The sequence below is a fragment of the Cetorhinus maximus genome, chromosome 12 (genome assembly GCF_964194155.1).
Source record: "Cetorhinus maximus chromosome 12, sCetMax3.hap1.1, whole genome shotgun sequence".
Taxonomy (NCBI): Eukaryota; Metazoa; Chordata; class Chondrichthyes; order Lamniformes; family Cetorhinidae; genus Cetorhinus; species Cetorhinus maximus.
In genome coordinates this window covers 99324035-99347893 of record NC_135890.1, presented here as the reverse complement: position 1 = coordinate 99347893, position 23859 = coordinate 99324035, and the positions used below count along the sequence as shown (strand labels likewise).

Below are 23859 nucleotides of genomic sequence, written 5' to 3'. Positions count from 1 at the left end.
CACAACCCTAGTGAAAAAATGTTTCCTCATAAGCGGCCCCTTATTTTAAACAGTGGCCTCTAGCTCTATATTATCTCACAAGAGGAAACATCCTTTCCACATCCACCCTGTCAAGTTCCCTCAGGATCTTATATATTCCAATCAAGTCGCCTCTTAGTCTTCTAAACTCCAGCGGATACAAGCCTAGTCTGTCTAACCTTTCCTCATAAGGCAACCCACCCATTCCACGTTTTAATCGAGTAAACCTTCTCTGAACTACTTCCAATGCATTTCACAGAATCTTTACAGTGCAGAAGAGGCCCTTCAGCCCATCAAGTCTGCACAGGCTCTTTGAAAGAGTATTCCACCTAGTCCCACTCCCCTGCCTTATCTCCATAATCTTGCACATTATTTTTTTTCAGATAGCAATCCAATTCCCTTTTGAACACCTGCCTCTACCACCCTTTCAGGAAGTTCATTCCAGATTCCAACCACCCTCTGGGTGAAAATGTTTTTCCTCACGTCGTTTTTATTCCTTTTGCCAATTATTTTGAATCTGTGCCCTCTAGTTCTTGGTACTCTCTTGAGTAGGAACAGTTTCTCACTATTCACCCTGTTCATACCCTTCAGGATCGTGAATACTTCTATTAACTTCCCTACTATAATATTCAATCCTCTTGCTCAGGCTTTCTTACCAAGCCCAAAATTGCATTACCATAGTAACAATGCCCCATTTGCAGCTTGGGCCAAGGCTGGGGCTCATAATCTTCATTTTGAGTTTGTTAACATCATAATAGAAATTTGTGTGCTGTAAATACCTATGATGTCGTATCAGTTGTAAAGCCAAATTAGCCTTCTTTTCTCCAAGGAAAACAATCCAAACCTCCCCAATCTATCCTCAAAGCTACAGTTCTTTATCCCAGGAATCATTCTTGTGAATCTCCTCTATACATCTTTCCAAAATAAGGAGACCAATACTGTACACAGTACACCAGATGTGGTCTCACCAATGCCCTGTACAACTGAAGCAATCACAGAGGTGATGAATTTTAGCATAAGGCATAGGGAGAGGCAATGAATGCTTAATGGCACAGTTCTAAAGAATGTGCAGGGACAGAGGGACCTGAGGGTTCTTGTGCATAGATCTTTAAAGGTGGCAGGACATATTGAGAGAGTAATTACTAAAGCATATGGGATCTTGGACATCATAAATAGAGGCACTGAATATAAAAGCAGAGAAGTTAAGAATGTTTATAAAGCTCTGGTTAGGCCACAACTAGAGTATTGCATCCATGATCACCACATGTGAAATTCTTTGACAGCGTGGAGAGGAGATTTACCACAATGGCTGCAGGGATGAGGGAACTTAGTTATGAGGTTCGGTTAGAAAAGCTGGGATTGTTTGCTTTGAAGCAAAGGAGGTTCAGGGAAGATCTGATAGAGGCATACAAGACTATGACAGGTTTAGATAAGGTAGACAAAAAAACAGCTGTTCCAAGTAGCCAATGGTATAAGGACTAAGGGACACAGATTTAAGGTTTTGAGCAAGAGATACAGGGAGAATGTGAGGAAGAGTATTTAGAGCAGCAAATTTTACGCACAGGTGAAGTCCTAGAACTTACAGCCTATGAGGGTGCTAGAAGCAGAGAGGATTAATGATGTCAAAAGGAAATTAAATGGGCACTTGAGGAAAATGAACTTGTGGGGCTACAGGGATAGAGTGAGGGAATGGGACTAATTGGATTACTCTACAGAGAGCTGGCATGGACTCGATAGGCTGAATGGTCTCCTTCCATGCCGTAGTGACTTCATGACATTAACCATTCACATGTGCTCTGCCTGAAGGCAGGTCCTTGGCTCATTGTCCACTGATTCTTTGTCCTGAGGCATTTTTCTTGACAGTGGTGGTTTGCTGTTGCCTTCCACTCTTAGGGGCATGGTGAGGAGCCAGGTCCCAAGTCTACCTCAGCTGGAACAGGAATTAAACCTGCACTGTTGGCATTATTCTGAACCAGATGCTAGCCATCTAGCCAACTGAGCTAACCAACCCCTTCGGACATCAACCACATGATAAAAATGCAAGTTGTTTATCCAAAGCAAACAATTAATTTGGTTTAACAACTGATACGACATCATAGGTATTTACAGCACACAAATTTCTATTATGATGTTAACAATCTTAAAATGAAGATTATGAGCCTCAACCTTGGCCCAAGCTGCAAATGGGGCATTGTTACTATGGTAATGCAATTTTGGGCTTGGTAAGAAAGCCTGAGCAAGAAGATTGAATATTATAGTAGGGAAGTCTTGCTACAACAGTACAGGGCATTGGTGAGATCACATCTAGAGCATTGTGTACAGTTTTGGTTTCCTTGCTTAAGGAGTGATATACCTGCATTGGAAGCAGTTCAGAGAAGGTTCACTAAGCTAATTCCTGGGATGATTGAGTTGTCTTTCAAGGAAGGGTTGAGCAGGTTGGGTCTATACTCTTTGGAGTTTAGAAGAATGAGAGGCGATCTCATTGAAACATATAGACTGTGAGGGGGGCTTGACAGGCTTGATGCTGAGAGGATGATTCTCCTCATGGGGGAATCTAGAACTAGAGGGCACAGTTTAAAAATAAGGGGTTTCCCATTTAAGATGGAGATGAGGAGGAATTTCTTCTCTTGGAGGTCATTAATCTTTGAAATTCTCTTACACAGAAAGCAATGGAGGCTGGATCATTGAATATATTCAAGGTTGAGTTCGATAGATTTTTCATCTACAAGGGAGTTAAGGGTTATTAGGGGCAGGCAAGAAAGTGATATTAAGGCCACAATCAGATCAGCCATGATCTGATTGAATGGCAGAGCAGTCTCAATGGGTCAAATGGCCTACTCCTACTCCTAATTCTTATAATCTTATTCCTAACTTTTTGGCAACATGGGAAGGAATCACTGCCAAAGATTCAAATGGGTAGTATTGTGCCAGAGGCTGAAAACAATCCGCCCCTGTCTAGTTTCTCCATTCTGTTTGCACATGGAAGATGATAATAGCACGTTCAACTGAAAGCAGAGCTTATCTCCACTATTCAACAGATCAAATTTCCTGACAGAACAAGTTAATAGTAGGGTTCCAGTCAAAGATAGCAATTCCAAGAAAAGGTTACATATGTACAGAAACAACACAACTGAATAAGCACAGCTTAAGGCACACATTTAACAAAGGAAATGGCTGACATTGGTGTCAATATTTGGGATTAACATTTATTAGAACAAATTAACTACACTCAGTACTGATTTGCACTGGATTTTAATGCATAACCTTTGGATAGTTACTATTTAATCTATATATGTGAAACAATTTGCCTGAAACAAACCATACTTAAGGCTATCTAAATGGCCAGATTCTGTTCCTTTGAAAATATAAATATATGCTTTGTTTCTACTAATTGCTGGCAAAAATTACACTTGTATAAGTACTTACTTCATTCAAATATCCATGAAATAAATGTTATTCTGCAAGGACCTGGAGCTGGTAGAACTTACTTCTACTTGAAACACCACCTTTCATAATCAAATGAATTCCAAAACCAGACAGTCTCTCACACACACAAACGGAAATTCTTCTCCAAACACAGGCAATGCACCTTTCAACATTCTATTTCAGAGACATTTCAAATGGACCCCTTCTGTGCCTTAAATAACTCTGTGGCCGGAATTTTCCGCTCCCGTTGGCAGTGGGAATGTTTGGCGGCATGAACGGACAATATGTCAAGAAGGCCAAAAATTGGTTTTACGTCATCGTGAGGCCAGTTTGCAATCATCTGTTCTGCCTGTCAATGGCCGCGTTTCCTGACACCACACCTGGGGAGCCTAATTTCAATACTTTAGCATCTCGTTATAAGCCCTGCTCGCCGGAATCATCCCCCCGACGCTGGATCATCCGGGCACGTCGACGTGACTGCATGTCGACGTGCTTCACAACTGTACATAAGTGAAGCGCACTTGGCAAGCTGCACTTCCCTCGGGGCTTTGAGGTTTGTTTGCCTATTTTGCTATGGGCAGCACTCATGGTCATCAGAAGTGGGCGCCGCAGACAGTACCACAGCACTTTTAGGGGGGCTCACGGGCAGGTCTCTTCCTACCAGACCAGCTGTAAGGCAGGGGTGACTTTTCAACAGCTGCAGGGTTAGGGCTTGTTTGGGGAAGGGGAAGAAGTGGCCTCAGGCAAGGGAAGAGGCTACAGGGCGAGGGCTGTACAGGGGAAGGGGGGGTATCCCAGGGTGTGTGTGGCTGCACATGTTGATCTGTGCAAGTGGCCTCAAGATAGTGAGGGCTGAGGAGGCAGCCTCCAGAGGAGACGAGGCCGGATGGAGATGTGACGGTGTGTGTGAGAGAGTCAGTGGTGATGTCCCTTGAGCTGGCAGTGAGTGAGATTTCAGTGAATGTATGATGGTCTTGTGAGTATGTGAGTTTAGAGTGAAGAAATGATTGCCTTACCCTGGCAGCACAGATTAGATCATTCATCCTTTTTCTGCACTGGATGGCCAACCTCTTCTGTGCAGCATTGGCACCGACCACCACTGCCACCGCTCCCCAAGCCGGAGTGGTGAGGTTGCTGGACCTCCTGTGGCCAGAGCAGGGGAGGGGAGGACATCACGGCGGGCCTCCAAAAGACATGCTAGTGACCGGACACTGAACTCTTCTTGGCCTTCTGGGCTATGTCTTCACTGCAGCTGTCCTGGGCTGCAAGCATTGAGAACTGTGTGCATGGCTGCGGTTTAGGTATGGCACCCGGAGTGAGGAAACGTGAGGTAACAGCGTGGTGGGTGACTCAGGGACCGCCCGCCAGCGAGACGGTGGGTTTCCTGTGGCTGCATAATTAATGAGGTGGGAAGTGGATGATACGGCGCAAAAACCCACCAGTCAAAATGTCATTTTTCACGCCTGCTACCACACTTAGTGCAGTTCTGGGATGATTCCACCCAATGACCCTATGGGCTGGACTTCATTACAAGGGAAATGAAATATAAAAGTAGGGAAGTTTTGCTGCAGCTGTACAGAGCCTTGGTGAGACCACATCTGGAGTTCTGTGTACAGTGTTGGTCTCCTATTTGAAACATGATATAATTGCATTAGAAGCAGCCCAGAGAAGGTTCACTCAACTCATTCCTGGAATGAAGGGCTCAGCTTATGAAGAGCGGTTGAATAGGTTGGGCCCAAACCCACTGGCATTTAGAAGAATGAGAGGTGATCTTATTGAAACAGAAAAGACCCTGAGGGGACTTGATAGGGTGGACACTGACAGGATGTTTCCAATTGTGGGGTTGACTAGAACTAGGGAACACAATTTAAGAATAAGAGGTCTCCCTTTTAAGACAGACATGAGAGTATTTTATTCTTTCAGAGGGTCATTAGTCTGTGGAATTCTTTTCCCCAGAAAGCAGTGGAGGCTGGATCATTGAATTTATTCAAGGCTGAGTTAGAGTTTTGAGGGATATGGGAGTCAAGGGTTATGGGGCCAGACAGGAAGATAGAGTTGAAACCACAACCTATCAGCTATGATCCGATCAAATGGCAGAGCAGACCTGAAGGGCCAAATGGCCTACATCCACTCCTAAGTCCTATATTCCTACCTTCCTATTATGCAGCCCCCAGGACCACCCCCCTCCCCCACCACCCCGGCCACCCAACCACGCATGCTTTCAGCCACGTGTCATGTAAAATATGTCAGGTGCCCCAAGTTCACTTTCTTCCCGTCCACCCCTGACCTGTTCCCAATAATACAAAACCAAGCCCCCACCCCCCGCCCTCGGCTCTCCAATCCCTGCCCGCCCTAAAATCCCGGGGCTTACCTGCCTCCAGTGACCATGATCTTCTTCCCAAGGACTCCTTGCAGTCCCAGAAGTGCCCAAGACTGAGTTCTGGGACTACTAGAGCTGCTGACCAATCAGATTGGCTGACAGCTCTTGAGGGCAGGACTTCCTGTCCACTGAGGGGCAGAAGTCCAACCCTCAGCCTGTTTAGCCCGCCCCCAGCATGTTATTGTCGATCTGTTCAGAGCCAACTTTCCTTCCAGGCGGGCGAGCAGATTCCCCCCCCCCACCGCCGTAAAATCCAGCCGTACATACTAATGGCAATATGCGCACAGACACTGAAGCATTTTCATCACAGTTCTCCGAATGCAGGAATTTCTCACAATCATCCACTTCATGTACAACTTCAGCCTAGAAACTGCTGTCAGTATTAACTTTTATGCCAGTGGCCAGAGGTTTGCAGAGAGTGTGGAATGGCACCCATCTGTCTGACTTTCACAAAACTGCCAACTGGAGACTTGAAAATATGAATGCTATTGCATTCAACTTATGCATTAGGTCAATTAAACCAGCAGATTGGGTATTTAAAGTGGAGGCAGCCCACACTTCAGCCGAAACAGACCATTGGTGCAATACCTTAATCTTATGTAAATGGCATAAGGACTATTGATGAGGTTAAAGCAAGAATGCAGGAGCCTTCAATTTAACAGCGAGTTGTTCCAAATTTTCTTTCCACTTTCCAGTTATAACCTGTCTGGTTCACTAATGTCATTTTGGGAAGGAAATTTGCCGTCCTTACACGGTCCGGCCTACATGATGCTCCAGATCCACAGAAATGTGGTTGACTCTTAGCTTCCCTCTGAAATGGCCTAGCAAACCACACAGTTCAAGAACTATTAGGGATGGGCAACAAATGCTGGCCCTGTCAGCGATATCCACATCCCAAGAAAGGATTTTGTAATAAGGTATTTTCATACAATGTGGAATGTATTCAGTTCTCCACTAGCGCTCCTCTTACGCTGAGTGTGTCAGGTGCTTCTTAAACAACCGCAAATGGCCCAAAAATTGTGTGACGCTTCTCCCTCAATCCTCACAGTGGCTTTTGTAACACTTGTGGCTGAAATTTGCAGGTTGGGTTACGATCCTGATGTCAGCCTCAATTCTGGGTTAGGAACCCAGAAGTGGTCATTGCCAGGACATTGGTCACGATCTTCCCTGAGGCGACGGACTAAGAAGTCGCCTCCAGGAACCTAGTCCAATCCAGTGGGACCAGTAAGGTAGACTAGAAAAGCAGGAGGCCCAATAGGAAGACCTGTAGGGATGCCTGGCCAGCAACCCCACCAGGAGAAGTGTGCGCTGCTGAGACAGACAGGAAACAGTGAGGGGGTCTCAGCATGGAGGAGCCTCTCTGCAGTGTTGGGACAAATTAAAAATCCTGCATCAACAAAGCCGTCAGGCAATCAGTGTGGAGTTGCTGTAGAAAACATGCTAGTTATTGATGAAGCTCAAAAATAGTGTTTGCATATTCCCAGCATATTATGAGGACAGATCAAATTGAGAATTAATCATAAAGTAAATTTGTGTCTTATACTTTGTTTGCTGCCTGATGCCAGGAGGCCATTCCGAGCTGTCTCTAGCCTCTCAGCTCAGCAGGCACTAGTCCATCACTGGGAAGTTCCCGGTGACCTCCTCACTCTCCCCCAAGTGGGCTCTTCGTTGGGTTAATTGGCTACCCACCACTGCCGTGGTGACCACACCTGCAGCAAAAGCACTCAGAGGCAGGAAAAGGTTAGATCAAAGCTTTCAGAAATTGCTCCCGACCCCACCTTCAGCTCCACCTCCCAGCGGTGCTGGGAAAATTCAGCCCTCGGTCTCTAAAGTTGGCTCTCCCCCTACCCCATAACACCCAATTCTACAGTAATTCTGCTGAGTGAGAACCTGCATTGTGTTTCCCAGTGCCCTTTCAGGAGATATCGTCCATGTGTTAGCCCACAGACTGAGAACAGCAAATCTGTGAGTGAACGTGCAGGAACACATTTCTCCCAAAACTCTTATTAACCTCGAGTTCAAACCCAAATAGCACATCAACAGTAATTTCTAGGTTTTTGTGAGAAACACAAAAACACTTGTAACTTTTGTTGTAATCTCTCAAAAACATTTTCTGAATAAATGGTGTTTCAAATAGACTATATACCAATATTAATAAAATTTTAATTCACTTACCCAATGGTGTCTTCATCCATTACATAAAACGAGAGGTTGTGGAAGCCCATAGGCAGATGGAGAGTATATTCCTCACCCCAGAATGGATTTAGGTTCCTCCATACTGTAGCAGTTCTAAACATTAAAACAACAATTGTCAAAACATTGCAAACAATGGATTACAATCTATATCGATTCATCCTAGGCTTTTGTATCAGCTGAATCAATGCGCAGGATTCTCTCCTCTGAGTCAGAAAATTGTGGACTTAATTCCAAACCCAGGATACAAACACAAAACCTAGCATGCACCTTAGTGTATTACTGAGGGAAGGCTCCATCCTTTGGATGAGATGCTGAACTTCTGAAGAGCCTGTGGCAATACTTGGAAATCAATAGGCAATTCTTCTGGGTTTTGTGTCAACATTCCTCCCTCACTTGACACCAAAAAGAGTTTAACTAGGCCATTACATCACTGTTCTTTGCAGAATTATTATGTGTACCGAATGGATGTCACTATACCTCATTCTATTTGAAGGTGTCTTGTTTGAGTTGTGGCTGTCTAAGGAAGAGATTCAGAGCCATAGAGTCTGAACAGTAACTATTTATTGTAGAACATAACTATGTACAGATATATAAGTCAGTAGGCTTCTTCAGTCCAAGCCATAAGCTATCTCCATTCAGACTACCACCAGGGTATTACTAGTCAGGTGACTCCATTTTCATCATCATCTGGGCGGCAGTGTTTCCCCAATCCCACACTACACCTTTTCAGTCCTGAACACCCTAATATTACAGGTGGTAAGGCATTGGGTCAAATTTTACTGTAGCAGGACATCCACCACCATCTGCTGGAAAAACTCAGCAGATCTAACAGCATCTGTGGAGAGAAAAACAGAGTTAATGTTTCTAGTCCGTATGACTCTTCTTCAGACTCTTCTTCTCCTTCCAGTCACTTGGACTCGAAATATTAACTCTGTCTTTCTTTCTACAGATGCTGTCAGACCTGCCGAGTTTTTCCAGCAATTTCTGTTTCTGTTTCAGATTTTCAGCATCCGCAGTATTTTGCTTTTATCACCACCATCTGCTATTCGTTCAATTTGCCCATGTCCATTAAGGATTTTAATTTTCTTTTGCATGTTAAATTGCTGGAAGTGTGAGCTGATGGCATTGCAGTGAGGGAAACTGGGCATCTGGGACCCGAGTGCACAGGACAAGAAACTCATGTAGCTCCTTAACCAATCACATGGAAGAACTGAGAAAAAATAATGCAAGGATTGAGAAGGAAGTGGAAATTAGAGTCGGTGAATTCAATGTCAAATCAGGTACAGAGATAAAAATAAAGAGAGGGAAATAAAGATTGGAGACAGAACAAGATAGGTGAAGCGAGAGATAACAAAGTCCTGGAGTCAAGAACTTATGAACAAGGAAGGTCTTTACTAATCTATAAACATCTATTGCAGCACTGCTTTTAAATGATTCAGAGTTTTTGCCCCACGATGCTACTCAGAACATCATTCCACATATTAATTACATGTGTGAAGAAGTGCTTCATGGCATGTTAGAAGGCAATCGATATAAAGAAGAATGGATGATTTCTGCACATTTCACAGAAGCAACAATGAAATTTGGTTCAATATCATCAGAAAACTCCTCAAATGGGCAACTCATTTCAATGAGACCAATAAATGACTCCTTCATACTAATTACATAGAAAATCAAAGGAGCATGGAAATAGAATTACAGGTTTGGTTGCTAATCAAGAAGTGACATCAATCATGCCTAAACCAATATGGACACAGTCATCCAATGTACCTTGCATCTATGTCTGAATTTGAAGGTGCCAAGTAATTTTAATTGCCCAGTGGCGTAGTGATAATGTCACTGGACTAGTAATCCAGAGGCCCAGGCTAATATTCTAGGGATAAAGGCAAAATACTGCGGATGCTAGTCTAAATCTGAAACAAAAACAGAAAATGCTGGGAAAACTCAGCAGGTCTGGCAGCATCTGTGGAGACAGTTAAGTTAACGCTTCTACTGATGAAGAATCATATGGACTCAAAATGTTAACTATGTTTCTCTCTCCACAGATGCTGCCAGACCTGCTAATGTTCTGAGGACACAGATTCAAATCGCATCATGGCAGCTGGTGGTATTTAAATTCAATTAATAAATCTGGACTTGAAAGCTAGCCTCAGTAATGGTGACCATGAAAGTATCATCAATTGTTGTAAAATCCATTTGGTTCATTAACATCCTTTAGAGAAGGAAATCTGCCATCATTATCTGGCCTGGCCTAAATGTAACTCCAGAACCACAGCAATATGGTTGACTCTTAACTGCACCTCTGAAATGGCCTGGCAAGCCACTCAGTTCAAGGGCAATTAGGGATGGGCAATGACTGCTGTGTGGTTTTATATGCGCAAGAGTTACTCAGATTAATAAAAGCTCTGAAAATGTCACTCAGTGAGGCATAAGAGTTAAATGTAGAAAGAAAACCTCACTGACTCAAATAAACTCCTGAAATGTAGATGCACAATTATAGAAAAGTTTAAGGAATGACAAATCTTATGTCTAATGCAATTGAATTATCATAATAGTCTAAACAGCAAGGGAATGGTATCAATAAGGAGGGAACCAAGCCCATTTTTAGCAAAGACAAATTAAACCATAATATCAGAGTAAAAATGTTTGAACAGACAGAATATTTTGAATAATTTTGAATACAGAACTATACAATAATGAAGGTGAACAAGGTATGCCAAAATCTATCTAAGGAAGAATCTAAAAAGTGGGAAACACACTGGCAGCGTCACCATGGAGATGGTGAAATGAAACAATACATATGCAGGATAATTTCGCAGGGTTTGTAAGACTGTCTGGAAAAGTGTATTAGCAGCACAATTGACGAAGGGAATAAATGACACTGAAGGATGATGGAAAAACAACAAGAACTGTCAGATCAGATGGGTAATAAAATACAGAATTCAGTCTGCTACAGACAGTAAATTGAGAGAATTAGATGAATTTTGAAAATGGAAGATCATGCACAGAGCAGATTATATTGCACCAACTCCTTAACTGAGAAGTGTTTAGAATACCAAATACTGGCTTCACTGAGTTCAGGATGTTCTTTCAAAACTGGTGCATGACCAAGATTATGGAGGTTATTATAGAACATATTGTTAACTAACCTATTCACATCAAAACCATTCCTATCCTGATCCCAAGTTGCGACTGGGTCAGTCTCGTCTCCAATTAAACAGTGGGAACATTGGAGCCATCACACCCTGCTCCTGTTGTTTGCCCTAACTCTAACCTTTTCCCTGGCTTCTCATTCCATTTATCCCCAATCCAATCCATCATTAAGACCACTTACTTCCACCTCCACAGCATTGCTAGCTTCTGCCCTTGGCTCACACTTCCCACTCCTGAAACCTTTGTGCATATTTTCCTTACCTGGACACTCAAATGCTCTAACGCTGTCCTTGCAGGCCACCTCACCCCTATCCTACACATAGCTTCTCTTCTTGCATTCTGTCCTGCCCTAAGCTCCATCAGACTCTTGTCTCTGCTAATCTCCACTGGCTCCCCGACTACCAGTGCAATGAATTCAAGATCACTGTCGTTACTTAATAAATCCAGCCCTCTCTCTCCCTTCTTCTGCAACTTTCTGCAGCCTTGGATCCCAGCTCATGCCCTCCGGTCCTGCACGATTCTGACCTGTTGTGCATTGCCCCTGCACCTACAGTGGAAAATACATCCACCATTTATTTTTTCACCTTGCTACTTTTCTCTCATTTCCTCAAAACCTATTTTTTCAACCACATATTTGGTCAACTCTCCTAAACCTTCTATTCTTGCACTCCCCTATGAGAAGTGTCACTTTATGATATTAAATATCTATATAAATGCAAAGATCTTCAGCTCCTTCACCAATAACCTTCCCTGAAATTTTAGGTCAGGAAGGGGCTGTTCATCAATGAATCTACAATTTATAGCTCCAGACATAATCCTCCAAGCCATCTTACAGCAGGATTTGGACAACATTCAGGTTTTTGTTGAGAAGTAGCAGCTAACATTTATGCCGCCTAAATGACATCTCCAACAAGAAAAGGCACAACTGCGTTCTCCTAAGTTTCAACAGCAGCATTATTGCTGAGTCCTTTTGCCCCCAACATCATAGGTGTCACCATTGACTAGAAGTTTAACTGGACTAGCTACACAATAGTTACAAGCTAGGGGAAGAACTGGGTATTCTTATATGGCTCACTTCCTGGTCAACCATTGCCTTGCCACCATCCACAAGGCTCAAGGCAGCAGCATTGGATTTCCAGCATATGACGTTTTTTTCTGCTTTACGTCAGAAGCATAACTCACCTGAAAGGTTGAAAGAACATTAATACATAAGAAATTCAACATCATCCAGGATAAAGCAGTCCACTTGTTCTGCTCCCCTGCCAATGAATTCGATATCCAACTCTCCATCACCAGCCCAAGGGGCTGCAGTTTGGCCTATGCGTGGTAACAGCATGCCAAAGTTAATTCAAAATCGCCTCCCAAACCTGCCACTAAGACAGACAAGCCAGGTTCTCCTCTGAAGTCATATACCATCACAACTTGGACATACATTGCTGTTTCTTCATAGTCAAAATTCTGAAATGCCTAACCTCATTTAGAGGAGCGCCGTCAGGATGGGACTTTTTAAAATTCATTTAAGGGATGTAAGCGTCAGTGGCTAGGCCAGCATTTATTGTCCATCCCTAATTTCCCTTGAGAAGATGTTGGTGGAACTGCCTTTTTGAACTGCTGCAGTCCATATGGTGTAGGTACATCCACAGTGCTGTTAGGGAGGGAGTCCCACGATTTTGACCCAGCGACAATGAAGGAGCAGTAATATATTTCCAAGTTAGGATGGTAAGTGGCTTGGAGGGGAACTTCCAGGCGGTGGTGTTCCCATCTATCTGCTGCCCTGCTCATTCCAGATGGTAGTGGTCATGGGTTTGGAAGGTGCTATGTAAGGAGCCTTGGTGAGTTTTTGCAGTGCTTCATATAGATGGTACATTCTGCTGCCACTGTTCCTCGGTGGTGGAGGGAGTGAATGTTTGTGGAAGGTGTGCCAATCAAGCATGCGGCTTTGTCCTGGATGGTGTCAAGCTTCTTGAGTGCTGTGGAAGATGCACTCATCCAGGCAAGTGGGGAGTATTCCATCACACTCTTGACTTGTGCCTTGTAGATGGTGGACAGGCATTTTGGAGTCAGAAGGTGAGTTACTCACTGCAGGATTCCTAGCTTCTGACCTGCTCTTGTAGCTACAGTATTTTTATGGCTAGTCCAGTTTAGTTTCTGGTCAATGGTACTCCCCAGGATGTTGATAGCGGTGGATTTAGTGATGATAATGCCATTGAATGTCAAACGGCGATGGTTAGATTCTCTCTTGTTGGAAATGGTCATTGCCTGGCACTTATTTGATGCAAATGTTACTTGCCACTTGTCAGCCCAAACCCAATCCAGGTCTTGCTGCATTTGGACATGGACTGCTTCAGTTTCTGAGGAGTCATGAATGGTGCTGAACATTGGGGATTTCCCCTAACTTAGTCTACTGCATTCGTTGCTCCCAATGCGGTCTCCTCTACATTGGAGAGACCAAACGCAAACTGGGCCACCGCTTTGCAGAACACCTGCGGTCTGTCCGCAAGAAAGACCCAAACCTCCCTGTCGCTTGCCGTTTTAACACTCCACCCTGTTCTCTTGCCCACATGTCTGTCCTTGGCTTGCTGCATTGTTCCAGTGAAGCCCAACGCAAACTGGAGGAACAGCACCTCATCTTCCGACTAGGTACTTTACAGCCTTCCGGGCTGAATATTGAATTCAACAACTTTAGATCTTAAACTCCCCCTCCCCTCATCCCCACCCCGTTTCTCCCCCCTCCCCCTTTTTTTTTCAATAATTTATATAGATTCTTCTTTTCCCACCTATTTCCATTATTTTTAAATCTAAAACTAAAACTTTGTTAGTCTTTCCACCCCAACCCCACTAGAGCTGTACCTTGAGTATCCTGCCTTCCATTCTTAATTAGCACTTTTCTTAGATAAAATCACCACCTTCAACACCTCTTTGATCCTTTTGTCTGTGACATCTTTTGATTATCTGCTCCTATCACTGCTTGCTTATCCCCACAATCACCCCACCCTCAACTTCTCTCTCCCCCCGCCCCCCACCTTAGACCAGCTTATATTTCACCTCTCTCCTAACTATACTCAGTTCTGCTGAAGGGTTGTGAGGACTCGAAACGTCAACTGATTTCTTCTCCACTGATGCTGCCAGACCTGCTGAGTTTTTCCAGGTAATTCTGTTTTTGTTTTGGATTTCCAGCATCCGCAGTAGCTTTTAGCTTTTTGTTTTTATCTCTGTGTTTAATTGACTGCCACCTCTCTTCAAGAAATGCCCTCTCTGAAGAAGTACTGTTCTGTTCTCCGACAGGATTTCCGCCTGTCTCTTCTGCCCTGCACACCTTCATTGCTTTCCATTTCTCTCCTGGTGTTTGACAAGCTGTTTACTAAAACTCGCTTTCATAGCCATATTTCCTTTCTCAGTGACTCTCCTTCTCCGACTCACCCCACGTGGATTTCAACTGAAATTCCATCCCTCTTGTTTCGAACCCACCCAGGATTACAGGTATCTCCGGGACATAAAACGTTTCTCGGACTGCTGTTCCCGTCACATTCTGAGATCCACACTCCATGCCATGCGCCGCCATATGAACACACTCAACCTCTCCCTCCAGCAGCACCGCCGCACCCTTTTTCAAAGCTGCGCGTGCCCCCAGTTTCATTTTATTCTTCGCCTCATCCGTCGCCTCAACAAGAAACATTTTCTCTTTCTCTCAAGTGCTAAGGGACGCAAGCTCCAACAACTCATCGACACCAACACCCATCTGGGACCCTCCACCCCTGCTTGTCCCTCCGTCCCCACCCCATCTTCCAATCCCAGCCCCAGCCGCGTATTCACAATACCCCCTGACCTTCCCCTCTCCGATGCTGAACGTTCAGTGCTCAGCAAAGGACTTAGTTTCATACCCTTACGCCCTCATCTCAATGAATTTCGGGCCGGGCATGATGCTGAACTCTTCTTCCGCCGTCTTCGTCTCCGTGCTCACTTCTTTGGGCAGGAGTCCTCTCCCCGTTCAACGGATCCTTTTACCCACCTCCAATATTCTCCCTCCACCTGGACCCCTCCCTCTGGATTCTTACCTTCTCTTGATCTTTTCATTGAGAACTGTCGGCGTGACATTAGCCGTCTCAATTTCTCTGCTCCTCTCACCCATTCTAATCTGTCTCTCTCTGAACTCACTGCATTCCGTTCTCTCAGGTCCAACCCCAACATTGTCATCAAACCCGCTGACAAGGGTGGTACTGTTGTTGTCTGGCGCACTGACCTCTACCTCGCGGAGGCTGAGCATCAACTCGCAGACACTTCCTCCTACCTCTCCCTGGACCATGACCCCACCACAGAACATCAAGCCATTGTTTCCAGGACTGTCACTGACCTCATCTCCTCTGGAGATCTTCCTCCCACAGCTTCCAACTTATAGTCGCCCAACCTCGGACGGCCCGCTTCTACCTCCTACCCAAAATCCACAAACAGAACTGTCCTGGCAGACCGATCGTGTCAGCCTGTTCCTGCCCCACGGAACTCATTTCTCGTTACCTTGACTCCCTTCTCTCTCCCCTTGTCCAGTCCCTTCCCACCTACATCCGTGATTCCTCTGACACCTTACGTCATATCAACAATTTCCAGTTCCCTGGCCCCAACCGTTTCCTCTTCACCATGGATGTCCAATCCCTCTACACCTCCATCCCCCACCAGGATGGTCTGAGGGCCCTTAGCTTCTTCCTTGAACAGAGGCCCGAACAATCCCCATCCACCACTACTCTCCTCTGTCTGGCTGAACTTGTTCTCACACTGAACAATTTCTCCTTTAACTCCTCTCACTTCCTCCAAATAAAAGGTGTGGCTATGGGTACCCGCATGGGCCCCAGCTATGCCTGTCTCTTTATGGGGTATGTGGAACATTCCTTGTTCCAGTCCTACTCCGGCCCCCTCCCACAACTCTTTCTCCGGTACATCGATGATTACTTCGGTGCTGCTTCATGCTCTCGTCGGGACCTGGAAAAATTTATTAATTTTGCTTCCAATCTCCACCCCTCCATCATTTTCACATGGTCCATCTCTGACACTTCTCTTCCCTTCCTTGACCTCTCTGTCTCAATTTCTGATGATAGACTGTCCACCAATATCCATTACAAGCCTACCGACTCCCACAGCTACCTCGACTACAGCTCCTCACACCCCGCTTCCTGTAAGGACTCCATCCCATTCTCTCAGTTCCTTCGCCTCCGTCGCATCTGTTCTGATGACGCTACCTTCAAAAACAGCTCCTCTGACATGTCCTCCTTCTTCCTTAACCGAGGTTTTCCACCCACGGTCGTTGACAGGGCCCTCAACCATGTCCGGCCCATATCCCGCGCATCCTCCCTCACGCCTTCTCCTCCTTCCCAGAAACATGATAGGGTCCCCCTTGTCCTCACTTATCACCCCACCAGCCTCCGCATTCAAAGGATCATCCTCCGCCATTTCCGCCAACTCCAGCATGATGCCACCACCAAACACATCTTTCCTTCACCCCCCCTGGTGGCATTCCATAGGGATCGTTCCCTCCGGGACACCCTGGTCCACTCCTCCATCACCCCCTACTCCTCAACCCCCACCTATGGCACCTCCCCATGCCCACGCAGAAGATGCAACACCTGCCCCTTCACTTCCTCTCTCCTCTCCGTCCAAGGGCCCAAACACTCCTTTCAAGTGAAGCAGCATTTCACTTGCATTTCCCCTAACTTAGTCTACTGCATTCGTTGCTCCCAATGCGGTCTCCTCTACATTGGAGAGACCAAACGCAAACTGGGCCACCGCTTTGCAGAACACCTGCGGTCTGTCCGCAAGAAAGACCCAAACCTCCCTGTCGCTTGCCGTTTTAACACTCCACCCTGTTCTCTTGCCCACATGTCTGTCCTTGGCTTGCTGCATTGTTCCAGTGAAGCCCAACGCAAACTGGAGGAACAGCACCTCATCTTCTGACTAGGTACTTTACAGCCTTCCGGGCTGAATATTGAATTCAACAACTTTAGATCTTAAACTCCCCCCATCCCCACCCCGTTTCTCCCCCCTCCCCCTTTTTTTTTTCAATAATTTATATAGATTCTTCTTTTCCCACCTATTTCCATTATTTTTAAATCTAAAACTAAAACTTTGTTAGTCTTTCCACCCCACCCCCACTAGAGCTGTACCTTGAGTATCATGCCTTCCATTCTTAATTAGCACTTTTCTTGGATAATATCACCACCTTCAACACCTCTTTGATCCTTTTGTCTGTGACATCTTTTGATTATCTGCTCCTATCACTGCTTGCTTATCCCCACAATCACCCCACCCTCAACTTCTCTCTCCCCCCGCCCCCCACCTTAGACCGGCTTATATTTCACCTCTCTCCTAACTATACTCAGTTCTGCTGAAGGGTTGTGAGGACTCGAAACGTCAACTGATTTCTTCTCCACCGATGCTGCCAGACCTGCTGAGTTTTTCCAGGTAATTCTGTTTTTGTATTGGGGATACTTGCTGATGATTGTACACTTCTGACCTTATGATGGAAGGAAGGTCATTGGTGAAGCAGCTGAAAATGGTTGTGCCTAGGACACTATCCTGAGGAGCTCCTGCAGTGATGTCCTGGAACTGAGATGATTGACCTCCAACAACCACAACCATCTTCTTTTGTGCTAGGTATGAGTTCAACCAGCGGAAAGTTTTCCCCTGATTCCCATTGACTCCAGTTTTGCTCGGGCTCCTTGATGCCACACTCGGTCGAATGCTGCCTTGATGTCAAGGGCAGTCACTCTCACCTCACCTCTGGAGCTCAGCTCTTTTGTCCATGTTTGAACCAAGGCTGTAATAAGGTCAGAAGCTGAGTGACCCCAGCAGAGCCAAAACTGAGTGTCAGTGAGCAGGTTATTGCTAAGCAAATGCTGCTGGACAGCACTGTTGATGACCCCTTCCATCTCTTTACTGATGGCCGAGAGTGAACTGATGGGGCAGTAATTGGCCGGATTGGATTTGTCCTGCTTTTTGTGTACAGGACACACTTGGGTAATTTTCTACATAGCTGGGGTAGATGCCAGTGTTGTAGCTGTACTGGAACAGCTTGACTAGGGGCACAGCAAGTTCTGGAGCACAAGTCTTCAGTACTACTGCTGGAATGTTGTCAGGGCCCATAGCCTTCGCAGTATCCAGTGCCTTCACCCGTTTCTTGATATCATGTGGAGTAAATCGAATTGGCTGGACTGGTAATCCAAAGACCCAGAGAAGTGCCGCATGAATTATCTGTCCAGTGACAATACCACTATGTCACTGCCTCCCCCTAACGCCAAGCAGGACCACCACCACCTTCTCAGGGCAAAAAGGATGTTCATCCACATGCAGCCTGAGCAGCATTGCCCATATCCCAAGAGCAAATAAAAAAATAGATGCAAGTTATTATTTGTATTTTCTGTTACATAATAAGATAGGCACATGTTGTAACTGACATAACAAATATGATTAGAAGGTGACCATATCAGTCATTCAGTACCAAAGACAGATTTTCCAGCTCTGTAACTAAGGCCAGAATTTTGACGTCGGCGTGCGGGGGTGGGCCTGACATGCCGACTTGTAAAATGACACGCGATGACATCGGGCGTGCGTCCCGACGTCAGCGCGCGTCATTTAGATATTTTGATCGGCGGCTGTGTGCCGGAGGCAGCTGCGCACCCGCCGAACTGTCAAAGGCCTGTTAAGGCCATTAGGGAAGTAATTAAGATAATTAACAGCAGGGCCCGTCCAACCTTAAGGTTGGCGGGCAGGCAAAGGGCCCAAGCAGCCTTCGTGTTTTTCAGGAAACCTCATCCACGGGCGGGATGAGGTTTCCTGAAGATTTAATAAAATCATTAAATAAATCCTGATAAATTGACAAACATGTCCCAGCTCATGTGACACTCCCCTAAGTTTCACCATATAATATAACACTATCAAGACCACAACAAAATGCCTGTTAAGCTACTTCAACACAACTGTTATGCCATTGCATTTAGAATACAGATTGAAAACAAGTACAGAGACTGGTCCACAGCCCGACTCCAATTCAGACAGACTTACATACTGAGCAGAATATCGAGCTCGGCGGATAGGTGTGCGCCAGACCCGGACCAGCGTAAAATGACGCGTGGTGACGTAGGGTGAGCATCCCAATGTCCTTGTGTAGTCCTGCGATATTTTGTTGTCGGCATCGAGTCGGCAATTAAAAGGCCTATTAAGGCCATTAAAAAGGTAATTGCATTCAAATTTACACTGCCCATCCAACCTTACAGTTGACGGGCAGGCAAAAAACGCCAAATGGCCTTTGCACTTTTTGGGAAACCCCATCCACGGGCGGGATGAGGTTTTCTAACGCCAATAAAAATAAACATTTTACACTTGATTTAAAAACATGTCCCTGTTCATGTGACAGAGTCACATGAGGGGACATGTTTTATGACATTTTTATGTTGTTCATTACTTTTTTTAAACAGCACTTCATCTCCCTGAGGTAGCTCCGTGCCTCAGGGAGATTGAAGCGCTCTTTCGCGTGCATGCGTGAAGTTCGCGCTCAGCCAGCTCAGACTGACCAACAACTCCCCCCCCCCCCCTCCCCCAACAGGCAGCGCTCAGTGCTGGCACTCACCTTCCACGCTGGGCGGGCCAATTAAGTAAAATCATGGTGCGGTGCTGATCGCGGGCGGCGATTGGCTTCTCGACCACTCCCGCCGAGCACCCCTGCTAAGGTCAAAATCCTGCCCTATGATTTTTTTTTTTCCCTCGCTCTCTGCTTCTTCCCAAATTTCAAATGAAGCCTATCCTGATAAGATGAAAATCTCCTTGGTTCGTTGATTATATAGGTCCTACTTGATATAAACACAGCAACTCCTTTTGAGAAGCAGCCAACACAAAATTCCCCCAAATTTGTCACTAATTGGCACCAAACTGAAAATCTTATTAAGTGATCAAAAGGATAGCTGTTGTAGGGAATGGAAAAATTTACACTGGCCTATCAGGGGGCACCTTTTCTAAGATTTCAGTAGAGGTTTAGTTGTTTGGGTGATCAGAGGGAACTTTGCTCTTTATTTCTCCCATCTTATAAACAGTCTTACAGTCTCTGATGTGGATAGTGGATTTAAAAAGATGGAAAAGTATTCTGTACCCAGCGCCTGCATCTCCCAGTGGTGAGTACAAACCTTCATCAAAAGGGCAATCTATTGAAAGCAATTATACAGAAACTATAAGGGAATGCAATGGCTGTTGTCTTTAAGGCTCTTAAGAAAGCATTTGACAAAGTACCAGATAAACGGCTCATTAACAAAATTGTGGCTCATGGAATAGGACAGTCTGTTTGAGCTTGGATAAAAAATTGGCTTATGCAAAGGAAACAGCGAGTCTGGTAAATGGTTGTCTTTCAGACTGGAGGACCACTGCTTTACACATATATATAAAATAATATATGTATAACGACTTGGATATTGGAATAAAAGTAAAATTCCTAAATTTGCCGATGCTACCAAACTTGGAGTTATGGCCAGTGAGAATGATGCAAATTGACTGCAACAAGGTCTATATAGGCTAGCAGAATGGGAAAACAAGTGGCTGGCGGAATTTAATACAGAGAAGTGTGAGGTCATGTATTTAGCAGAAAGGATATAGAGAGGCATTATAGGCTAAATAGCACAGTTCTAAATTGTTGCTGGAACAGAGGGACCTGGGATACACGTGCATGGATCTTTGAAGGTGGCAGGATATATTGAGAGAATGGTTAACAAAGCATATGATCTTCATAATTAGAGGCATTGAGTACAAAAGCAAAAAGGGTACGGCGGACCTTTATACAGCTCTGGTTAGGCCACAACTAGATTATTGCGTTCAATTCTGGTCATAGCAGTTTAGGAAAGGTGTGAGAGCCCTTGAGAGGGTGCAGAGGAGATTTATCTGAATGGTTTCAAGGACAGGGGATTTTAGCTGCAAGGTTAGGTTGCAGAAGCTGGGGTTGTTCTCCTTGCAGCAAAGGAGATTGACAGGAGATTTGATTGCGATTTTTAAGATTATGACAGTTTTGGATAAGGTAGACATGGAAAAATTGCTCCCATTAGCTGATGGTACAAGGAAGAGGGGACACAGATTTAAGGTTTTGGGCAAGAGTTGCAGTGTGAGGGAGTGGAGGTGTAAGGAAGAACCTTTCTACTTAGCAAGTGGTAATGACGTGGAACTCACTGACCATAAGGGTAGTGGAAGCACAGACAATCAATGATTTCAAATGGAAACTGGATGGGCACTTGTAGGAAATAAACTTGCAAGACTATGGGGATGGGGGATGGGGGCAGAGGGAATGGGACTGACTGGTTTGTTTTACAGAGAGCCAGCATGGGCTCATTGAGCCAAATAACTTCCTTCTGTGCCATAAATGAATCTATAGGCTTAAGAAGAAATAAAAGTATGAACGTCTGTGTGCTATAAATAAAAACTGGTCGCAGGGTAGGAGGAAGGAAAACGGCAGCCACACTGAACAGCAGAATCTCCCAAAGGACAACCTCTGCCCCTGTTCAATATCCCCAGTAGAGAAATGTGCAATGTTCTACAAGTATTGACCATTAGATCATGATTAAACTTAGTTTGCACACTTGTAAACCGTGTGTCAAAATGTAATGTGTGAACCAACCAAGTTGCAAAATTCTAACAACAATCTTTAAAAACATCAGTGGGAAGATCAATAAAAGGGATTAATACACAAAGTGACTGGAAGAATTGAACAGTACACAAGCTCAGCTTAACTGTAAAATCAGCCAGATATTTTTTTGAAAATTCCTAATGGTTATGCACCAAGACCAATGTTGGTTGGGACGATAAGGGGATGAAGTCAGACAGTCCATGCAGTGTACTTTAGTGCTAACTTAATAGGAAGGATATCATGGGAACGCAGATACCTTCCCTGTATTCCCCTATATAGAGAATTCCCAATTCTTAACTAGATCACATTTGAGATACAGAGGCACCAACAGGTAAGTTGATCTGTGCCACTCTGTGTTTTTAGCAGCCATTTCAAAAAAGTCATTGGCTTCTCTACAGTGTTAAATCTTATACCTCTGCCCCGCATTTTAAACCCTTCCATCAGTCTGATTCTATCGATTCTGTCCCATCCTTTCAGAATTTCAAACATCTCTACTTAATCAACCCATAATCTCCTGTTCTAATGAAAACAGTCCCATCAACCAGCTTAGACATAAATAAATTTAGAACATTTTAAACAGAAAGGGAGTCTAGAGTTCATCTCTAAGTTAATTCTGGTGCTTATGCATCCATTAAGAACATGAAAACTACAATCCAATTCAACTGTGTTTTCGCTTCAGATTGCTAAAAGACTTAAAGACAACATCAGTGAGATTTCCGCACTTCCACTAATTGCTGGAAGAGTTTTACTGCCAGTAGCTGTAACATCATCATCATGGCATTAGCTAGAAAAAGTGAAAAACTATCACCTATCTGATTTAAGGCCAGCAGGAAGAAGTCAGCCTACCAATCAAAGTGATGGATTAGCAGTCATAGAAACCCCCACTCAGTCTTCCTGCAACACCGATGTTGTTCACCAAAGTCCAAGATGCCCTGATGCCCTCACTGCGCTACCAGCTCACACTCCCAGCAACTTTGTGAGCAAGAAAATCAATAAATTTAAACATATGAGAACAATTCTAACTAAAGGGGAAGCTGCGAGATTCCCTGCTGCAGAAATGTTTGGCCCATTAAATTTGGTCCATCATTTCCTTTAATTAACAGTAAACATTGATGAACCGAGCAGGCAGCATTCCTTAATAGGCAGCATGCTCATGTGACACTTAGCTGCAGCAGGCAATTAGGAAAACTAATGGAATGCTAGCCTTTATCGTAAGAGGATTTGAGTACGGGATAGTGAAGTCTTGCTTCAATTGTATAGAAGCTTGGTTAGACCACACCTAGAGTACTGTGTGCATTTTTGGTCCCCTTACCTCAGAAAGGATATTATTGCCATAGAGGGAGTGCAATAAAGGTTCACCAGACTTGTTCTGGAGGTGGCGGGACTGTATTATGAAGAGAGATTGGGAAAACTGGGCCTGTATTCTCTAGCGTTTCAAAGAATGAGAGGTGATTTCGTTGAAACCTACAAAACATTTAAAGGAATAGATAGGGTAGATGCAGATAAGATGTTTCCCCTGGTTGGGGAGTCTAGAACCAGGGGACACAATTTCAAAATAAGAGGAAGCCACTTAGGACCGAAATGACAATAAATTTCTTTATTCAGAGGGTTGTGACTCTTTGGAATTCTCTACCCCACAGGGCCATGGAAGCTCAGTCATTGAGTATGTTTAAGGTAGAGATTGATAGATTTCTGATTAACAATAACGTAAAGGGTTATGGGGATAGTGTGGGTAAAAGGCATTGCAGTTCGATCAGCCATGATCACATTGAACGTTGGAGCAGGCTCAATGGGCTGAATGGCCTCCTCCTGTTCCTACATTCCTAAGACACTAATTCCTAATGGATAGCATTCCTGACTTCACATTCAGGTAATAAGCATTGAAAAACAAATATGTGCACAGCCATAGCAGAAAGCCATAAAGTACAGAGAAACAGAAAACAAAACTTTGAACTTTGGTAAGTGGAGGCCCATTTTCTTGGAACTCGTGCAAAGTGGGGAGGCTTCATAGCAAAGGCCTGAGATTAATGAATAAAATAGACCA

General features: G+C 44.6%; 1 protein-coding gene across 2 annotated transcripts in view; it reads right to left on the bottom strand.

The window, feature by feature from the left end:
• rasal1a (RAS protein activator like 1a (GAP1 like)) overlaps positions 1-23859 on the bottom strand; it is a 286840-nt gene that overhangs the window by 254649 nt on the left and 8332 nt on the right. For both annotated transcript variants that reach the window (XM_078554231.1, XM_078554232.1), the window contains exon 3: positions 8000-8113. In XM_078554231.1, coding sequence (XP_078410357.1) covers positions 8000-8113 — 114 coding nt within the window. The remainder of the gene's footprint in view (positions 1-7999; positions 8114-23859) is intronic.